Genomic DNA, 9,071 nt, shown 5'->3' with positions numbered 1-9,071 from the left:
ACTTATTAATAAATGCGGTTTTGATGAGTAAACTCCTGTAAAAATAAATAACAATATTTTTTTTTCATCAAAATAAATCATTCTGATCCCAAACTCTCACCGGTGTGTGTGTGTGTGTGTGGTTGTGTGTGTAGCACTTACACACTGATCCCCACAATAATAAAGATGTTAAATACTCATCTGAGGAGGATGTGTGACGTACACTTTTCTGTAAACTGAGTGTAGCGCCTCTCTAGCGTGCTGAACTATAATGAGAGGTGGCTATCCTGAGTTCTTTAAATATCTTTTAAATCAAATAAGTGAGGTTTCACAAATAAATGTAAGTGTATCTAACTTGTGTGTGTGTGTGTGTTGTTACTATCTTTTTAAGTAAAACACTATTCCCCTTTAAATCACAATTTAAACAGTAATACTAACACTTTAACAGGATATTAAAGGTTTTGAAATTACTCTTCTCCTATAAACAATTTCCAATTTAACCCAAATTGTACTCTTTTTCTTAATTAACTGAAATATCAAAAGAGTCAGTAACCACAAAGGTTTTTTAAAAAAAATATATAAAACAGATTTACTTAGAAAAGAATGTCAGAAATTAAATATGTCTGGTACAACTCACTTTTCACATCACAGCTGCATTTAAATCACATTAAACAAATAAGGGCCCAAGAAAATAAAATAGCCGGCAAAAATCTTAAAATAAAATACCCTTCAAGTGTTCAAATGATGCAGGCCTGAATGTAGCTCGGGTACGTTGTAGCCTTAAACTCAATGGCTGTTTCACCACAAAAGCCAAACAAACAAATGGTAACTTTTTTCAAGGTGCATGTAATCTCACGTGCTTCGGATCAACGGCGTCAGCAGCAGAAGACAGGTGGAGAGGATTCGTGATGATGAGAAGATTGATGAAGAGAAGGTACACACGGTTGACGATCTCAGCAAAGTCCATCACTCGACAACGCTATCCGGCTCCAGGAAAGTCTTTGATCATCGTACGTTTCATATTTTCACACAGGCTTAACTAATTAAGGTCGCTGGCCGCTAGCTTATCAGCAAAGTCCATGTAAAACACTAACCACTAAATCAGCGGCTAACTGAAACATATGTCTGTTGTAACGGATGGGTTTTTCACTCAAACAAACAGAAATATCAGCACTAATTACTGGTATAAGTGTTCGTGTTGAACACTTTAATTTTCAGGTGCATTCCAATTAACAGCAACCGTCTTTTTTTTCTCCGCACCAACTCACTCACGTTCGTCTCACTCGCGTGATTTTATTTCCCAAACCGGTTGAGCGCAAACCACGCCCCCTACGCGAAAACCCCACCCCCGCAGCCGTGACTCACGTCTCTAGCTCGATTTCATTGGTCAACTCTGTTACCTCACCTGAGAAGAAGTTTGGACGTCAATCAAAGTCGTTGATGGATCCGTCGCTGACTAACGGTAAACAGTTCTTTTCAATAACATTTTATTATTAGAAGTATTTGTAGGTCTCAATGTGAGTTTTTACATGTATTATTAAAGTTTTCATTTGAACTTTATCTTATTCATTAGGTTCGCTCTCAGGAGAGTGCGCATGTTTGGGCTGTGGTGAAGACCAAGCCGTACATCTGAAGGTAAAAATATGATTTCAGAAAAAAATAAAAATAAATAAACATTGTACATATTTATATATTTTACCAAAGTAAACTGTCTCTGATTTTACTCAATGACAATGATATTCGACTCACTCATTAAACGCTCAATACTGGCACCTACTGGCATCATAATTTCTTGTTTTTTTATATTATAAAAATATTTAAAATAATCTCATGATATTATTTAATACAGTTGTATTTTTCAGTGTAAATTATTACATTTTATAGGTATAGATAATCACATTATTATAAATTGTATTCATGGATCAAATGTAAGAATTTGAAATAAAAGTATTAATGAGATTAATGGGAAAATGCCCTCTATAAAGGAAAAAAAATTAAATAAATACCCCTGGATAAAATTTAAAGGTCTCAGCTGATAGAAAACTGATAAAAATATTGCTTAAGAATAAATCATATTTGCAAACACATACACGCATGTTTGTTTTTGTGTAAAGTGTGTTCATCCCATAGGTGTAATGGTTTTTATTCTGTAGAAACTGTATATTCTATGTCCCTTCACCAACCCTACACCTAACCCTAACCCTCACAGGAAACTTTGTGCATTTTTACTTTCTCAAAAAAACTCATTCTGTATGATTTATAAGTGTTTTGAAAAATGGGGACATGGGTTATGTCCTCATAAGAACCCTCTCCTTGTAATACCTGTGTCATACCCATGTCATTATACAGAGTTGTGTCCTGATATGATACACACACACACACACACACACACACACACACACACACTACCAGTCAAAAATTTGTGATAATAATGAATTATTATTTTTCACTTTATTTATTTACTTATTTATTTTTACTGTTGTTTCTTATGCTCATCAAGGCTGCATTCATTTGATCAAAAAATACAGGGAATTTTTTTTTATTGTTAAATATTATTATGGTGTAAAATAATTTTTTCTATGTTTTCTAAATCTAATTTATTCTTGTGATCAAAGCTGAATTTTCAGCATCATTACTCCAGTCTTCAGTGTAATTTCCTCAAAAAGATTATTCTAATGTGCTGATTTATTATCAATGTTGGAAATTGTTGTGCTACTTAATATTTTTTTGGAACCTGTGATAATTTTTCAGGATTCTTTGATGAATAAAAGGTTAAAAAGAAGAACATTTATTCAAAATATTAATCTTTTCTAACAATATACTCTGCAGTTCTAAAGTTTGGGCTATTTTTTTTATTTTTTTTGAAAGAAATAAAAAAATTTATTCAGCAAGTTGTTTATTCAGTGTTAAATTAATACCAAGTGATAGCAAATATTAAAAATGTATAAAAGATTTATATTTTAAATAAATGCACTTATATACAGAAATAAATGACAGTTTAAAATGTATATTTAAGAAGGAAACTTTGTTTTATATTGTCATAACATTTTGCAAGATTATTGTTTTTTCCTGTATTTTTGATCATCAAATGCAGCCTTGATGAGCATAAGAGACTTATTTAAAAACATAAGTCTTACTGATACTAAAGTTTTGAATGGCCGTGTATACACACACACTACTGTGCAAAAGATTTTGGACACTAGTATTTTATTTTATTTTATTTGTTAAATAAACTTGGTTTACTGTTATGTGTCTAAACGTTGGGCCATCTCAGTTATAATACTAATGGGTGAATTTTCTGTTTGGTGACTTCTTTTTACTTTTACAGAACTGGTTGCCTCCTGGGTATAAATATCACTTCTGCACATATCGTTTGTGCACTACAGAAGGCAACTCACACCTGGACCACACAAGTTTTGAGGCATCACTAAGAATTGCATTGACAGAAATTTGTGAAGTAAAGGAATGGGTGGGAAAGCTTAGTGAATCATCAGGAGTGAGTTGGAGCGTGGCAGTGACAAAACCAAATAAGGGACAACGTGTACTTTATAAGGTAATATCAAATAATTTAATTCATCTTTACACTATATAAGTGTAAGACCATTAGTTACACTGAAAATGACTTTACAGTAAATTTTGTTAACATACAGAATTGTACTGTGCAAAAGGCACATTAGATTCTTCCCCCAAATTTCAAGACCATTATTTATATATGTATTATATATATTTCACTTTATTCTGCCAGTAAGTAATATCAGTTAACACTGACTTTTACCATTAATTGAAATAGTCCAGTGAGATTTGTATCCCTGTGATGGACTTGCTATCTCTAGACTCCAGTATTTGTATAACCTTAGGACAAGTGAGATGGATTGATGGATTTTTGTATGCACAGGTGATCTGAAATCATATAGTTCACACATAGATCAAATCTCACCATCATCTAGTCCATCTGGGATTGCATAAAGAGGTGAAAAAATGGAGAGACACTAAAACCTGTGGCAAAATCTCCAATACACTTGGAGAAATATACCTGAAAATTTAAATGATAAAATCTAAAACATTAATAAAAAATGTATTCATGACATTATTTAATAAAAATACATAATTTAGAACACTATTTCTGAAAGCATCATCAATTTACAGCATATACATTACATATGCGAATACATTTTTCAATTTTTTTAGCTTTGCAGGTTGATTTATCCAAAGGTCTTGGAGATATTTGCACAGTATGTAGCCTGTCTTTTTTTGTTTCTTTATGGAATCCCTGTTGGACTGTTGAAACTGAGATCATATATCTGTGTAATCCATACTTTTTGCTGTTGGACTTGTTGCAATTTTCTCCCTGGAAGAAGAGATCTTATATGTCAATGAAATGTTTTCCTGGACAACTAAAGGTGTAATAATAAATATAATTACAATTAATGGCAAAATGTAAGTTTGGACATAATTTTCTATTGCCAGAGTAATGTAAAATATATAAATAACTAAATAAAAAAATTAGCATGTCTAAGATTTGTGCATACTTCTATACATATTTAAACATTCATAGTATGTCTATCTTTAGGCTCATTACAGGTGCCAGCACAATGTTTATGTCCGATCAGACACGGCTAATCAAAGGCGGCTTTCAAAAAATACATGCTGCGAGGCAAAAATGCTTTGCACTCTGGTGAAGACTACAGACAAAAGGGGAGGAACTAGTAGGTGGGTTAGAAATGTCAAGATTGGATAAAATCAGTGCTTTTGCTTGCTTCTTTGTGTGATTTGTTTTTATTTTTCAGGAGCATTGATCCCCATATACCTACTTACCCTACTTCGGTGCGTTTGTACAATGTACACAATCATAACATCTTTGTTGCGGAGGCACTGAGGCACAAGGATGTAGGGGTCAAGGCAATTGAAACCCTGACACAGTTGTTTGAGGTTGGGCACAGTCCAACCTCAGCTCTGGCTGTAGTTAAAAGTGACCTGTTGGCTGAACATGGCAACAAATATGTAAATGTCTCAGCCAACCGTGCCATTTGCCCAGACCTTCAGTTTTGCTACAGGTATGTGAAATTTCACTTGGTGCAAATCAGTTGCTTTGACGAACTTATTTAGTCAAGACAATTTTAATTTGCAGACTGTATCAGAAGTTGAAAAAGCAGGAGTTTGGAGAGCAAAGTGGGGAGGCAATGCTAGCGGCTTTGGAAAGACAGGTAGAATCGTACAATGCAGCCTGTAATGACACCTGCGCCAAGCTTAAAATATCTTCAGCAGGAACACCACTTGTAGCCATTTGTTCCCCATTGATGAAACAAACACACACTCTCTCAAATAGTGGAGAAATGTGTTTTATGGATTCATCTGGTAACATGGACCGGGAGAACTGCAGGGTGTTTCTCCTCCTCACACACACCTGTGCAGGTGGTCTTCCTCTTGGGATAGTGATAACACAGTCAGAAGATGAGAAGACAATTAGTGAGGGATTAGAGCTGCTGAAGTCCTTGCTGAAAAATGATGCCTTTGGAGGGCGAGGTGAGGCAGGCCCTCGTGTGTTTTTGACAGATGACTCAAAGGCTGAGAAGGGAGCTATAGCACAGGTCTTTCCTGAAGCCGCACAACTGCTCTGCATATTTCATCTTCTCCAAGCTGTGTGGAGGTGGTTGTGGAACAAAGAACATGAAGTTGAGATGAAGGACAGGCAGACAATGTTCAGCATAGTAAAAGACATGCTTTATGCCAGGGAGATGAGTACAGTTGAATTACTCTACCAGCAAGCCCTTGACCACCCTTTGACCACCAGGTAGAGAAAATAGGAGACAGTTAGAGGTAGCTTAAATATTTTAGTAGTACTTCTGATGCATTTACCCTCCCGAGACCTATCCTGAGGGTTTTATTGTATTGTTTTTATTCTTTACAATTTCTCTTTACCCATTACAGATACAGGAAATTCCTGACCTATCTACAGAATCTTTACAGTCGACGTGAGAGTTGGGCTCTCAGCTATAGGAGGGACTTGCCAACCTGTGGCAACCAAACCAATAACTATGTGGAGGCTGCAATGCGTGTCTTGAAAGACAAAATACTTCATAGGACAAAAGCATTCAACCTGCCTCAATTATTCAACCTTTTCATTACCCAACTAGAGATGTACTATGAAGCACGTGTGACAGACGTTGCTCTTGGCCATTGGGAGGCATTCCACCGGTCAAGATTTCTTGCTACACAAAGTAATATCAAAGCATCGGATATTTCTCAGGTAAAATGTAATTTTTAATTATGGATCATTAAAAAATGTGTGTTTTTAAGCCTTTTAAGTCTTGTTTTCATACTGTCATCATCAACTGGCAAAGTTAAACTTCAATACGAAATACGCGAGAATGCAGGTCCGTTCTGTGCATTTTTATAATTGAGAAACATCCAATATGTCTGTATTTTTGTCTTTATGTCACTGTTAGGTTGGAGAAAAGAAATTTCAGGTGAGATCATCCACATTAGGGCACACATATACCGTGGACATGGAGCTGGAGCTCTGCACTTGTCCAGTTGGCCATAGTGGGGCACCATGCAAACACCAGGCAGCAGTAGTGCAAAATTACAACATCACCTCCATCAACTTTCTCCCCACAACAGCTGAAATGAGGGCTGAGCTGCTGAAAATAACAAAAGGTAAGTATTTCTTTGTACCATAGGTTGTCACACACACACTGACTAATGCTGTTTTTAAAAACTTTCTTCTTTAGATATTTTAACTATTAAATTATTATATTAATTATATGTCTTGTTCATCATCTTCACAGCCTCAGTTTCTCTTGACTTTCTAAACCCTTTACGGCAAAATATGCCAACGCCAAGCACATTAGCTCCAGGTAAGGAAGTTCAAGTGGGACAAAGAAACTTCATCAAACATGCTTAATTCTTCACAAAACAACTATTACAGCAGTGCAACATTGGTATACATTTTTTTAGACGTGCCTCGGAAACAAGAAACCTGCACTTCTGATCATCAGTATCATCTCAGTGCTGAAGATGATGGTCAGTATAAAGGGAGGGATGGTGCTGGGGTTTTTTTTAATGTATTTTCTTTTCTTTTCTTTCTTATGGTGGCATATTGAACAGAAACACTCTTGTAACATTTCAGTTTGTCTATCTGTATCTTTTGAATTGTAGAGTCACATCAGCTGGACCTGTCTTCGACCAGCTCTACACAACTGCAACAAATATCACCTATGCAAGAGGACCCATACTCCAACCATCCCTGTGTTCAGGGTAACTCAGAGGGAGGTGAGTCAATTAAGCTTAAAGTTACATTCAAAATTCTGTATAGATGCTTATTTGGGCCCTAGCTTAAAGGGATCCTTAAAGGGATAGTTCACCTTAAAATGGTTATTGGTTGGTAATCAAACAGTTGCTGTAGTATATTTGCATTGTCATTTTTCCATGCTGTGCATATTTGGAACAACCTTATGCTGAGTAAATTACGTCAGATGTTTGATTTTTTTTATTTTTTACTTTGCACACGTTGGCATAGTCTGCCGTTTGGTATTCTTGCTTTAACCTTTTTGGTCTTAAGTGCAAGCTTTTTAGTATTTTGTGGGGATCTACTACTACACAATATTCTGTATTCAATTATACGCCATTTATTTCTGTAAAAAAAGAAAATGATTAAAAAAACATTTTATACTTTTTTTTTATTAATTCAGTAAGTTAAAAGTAGGTAAATTAAAACAAAGGTATTTAAAATCCAATGAATGGAGGCAGATTAATAGAAAGAGATAAATGTAATCAAGTGCAATACTGTAGTATAACCAGATGACTGTATAGGCATATATTTAAACAGGACTGTGTGATTCCTGTTGTTGAGAACAGTGTTTTTCAGCTTTTAATAGGCATTTGTGGGTGTTTGTTGTTATATAATAGTTTTTTATTGTTGTCTCTTTAAACAGCATCTTTACCTCAGTCTCCTGTGAAACGGATGCTGAGACTGCTCAGTGAAATGGCTGAAAACCCAGACTACAGTAATGCCATGTCTAAAATGGCCAAGCAGCTTGAAAAGATGCAGCACAACCAGACCCAACTGATCTCGGCATTTTACTGCTTTGGTAAAGGGATGTCTGTATCAAAACGTGCAGCAGCGTTAAGACGAGCTGCTAGACGACCAGGTCCTATTATTGGCTGTCAGCCAACAGCAGTGGCCAGAAGAACAGCTAAGACTGGTTCTAGGCAGCGTTTGACAGCTGGACGCCCCAGAAAATGCAGTTCTGGTTCAGAGCATGACTACAGCAGATATAAAGGGAAAAAGGCTGTCAGGGTTCGCCACAAATTGTCAGAATCTGTGGCAATGAATTACTCACATCAAGCATAAAATTATTTGTATGACGTGGGTGGGTTTGGGTGTGTGTGAGTGTGTGTGTGTGTGTGTGAGTGTGTGTGTGTGAGTGTGTTTAAAAATGGTTATTTCGTAGATTAGTTAATGCAAACATAGTATTATTTATGAAATTTAGATCCAGACTGCAGGTTATGTAGCCATTTTAAAATCATTTTTGGAAACTTGTTAAAAATATTAACTGCACAGAAAAAAAATTCAAAAGTTTTTATAGCAATTGTGAATTGCATGTAATGTTTTTGTGTACCAGGACATTTTTGTATTTTATCTATGTAATTGATAAATAAAGCATTCTATGGCCAGTCAGCAAGTTGATTAATACTAATGATCACGCAAAATGCAAACAAAGACATGCTTTTAAATCGTTGTTGGGTTACTTTGATGCCACTTTAAGTCAAGATGCACCTAAAGTCTTGAATTCTGGGCTAGGAATGCAGGTAAAAGGTCATATTGTTCGCTATATTAAATTAAAATTATATATATATATATATATATATATATATATATATATATATATATATATCAGTATTAAGCTTCTCTGTGTTCCTGTTTTATAGCAGCCTACATTATGTAACTTAATAATTTTTTTTTATTTTGTACACCCTTTTATTTGTGTTTTGAATATTATATCCATATATCTATGATTGTATAAAAATGTGTTCGTTTGTTTCAACGCAATGTAGCAATAAGCACTGTGATAGAGTTGACCAATGAAATC

General features: G+C 35.2%; 1 protein-coding gene across 1 annotated transcript; it reads left to right on the top strand.

Moving 5' to 3' along the window:
- The first annotated feature begins 1,332 nt into the window (after positions 1–1,332).
- On the top strand, positions 1,333–8,659 carry LOC113054181 (uncharacterized). Its single transcript, XM_026219536.1, has 11 exons — positions 1,333–1,441; positions 1,553–1,614; positions 3,308–3,532; positions 4,550–4,689; positions 4,767–5,033; positions 5,908–6,226; positions 6,426–6,636; positions 6,768–6,836; positions 6,937–7,002; positions 7,138–7,251; positions 7,914–8,659. The coding sequence occupies exons 1-11, from the start codon at positions 1,420–1,422 to the stop codon at positions 8,330–8,332; spliced, it is 1,914 nt and encodes a 637-aa protein (XP_026075321.1). The 5' UTR covers positions 1,333–1,419; the 3' UTR covers positions 8,333–8,659.
- Positions 8,660–9,071: the final 412 nt, after the last annotated feature.

This window comes from Carassius auratus, chromosome 3, assembly GCF_003368295.1.
Source record: "Carassius auratus strain Wakin chromosome 3, ASM336829v1, whole genome shotgun sequence".
Classification (NCBI taxonomy): Eukaryota; Metazoa; Chordata; class Actinopteri; order Cypriniformes; family Cyprinidae; genus Carassius; species Carassius auratus.
The sequence above is the reverse complement of the archived record's forward strand: the minus strand, read 5'-3'. Positions and strand labels throughout refer to the sequence as shown.

Bases quoted from the DNA above. Each gene is read 5' to 3' on its own strand.
- LOC113054181 (XM_026219536.1), top strand. From the start codon at position 1,420: ATGGATCCGTCGCTGACTAACG. The intron at 1,615-3,307 runs GTAAAAATATGA...TTACTTTTACAG, and splicing joins ACCAAGCCGTACATCTGAAG to AACTGGTTGCCTCCTGGGTA. The intron at 3,533-4,549 runs GTAATATCAAAT...GTCTATCTTTAG, and splicing joins GACAACGTGTACTTTATAAG to GCTCATTACAGGTGCCAGCA.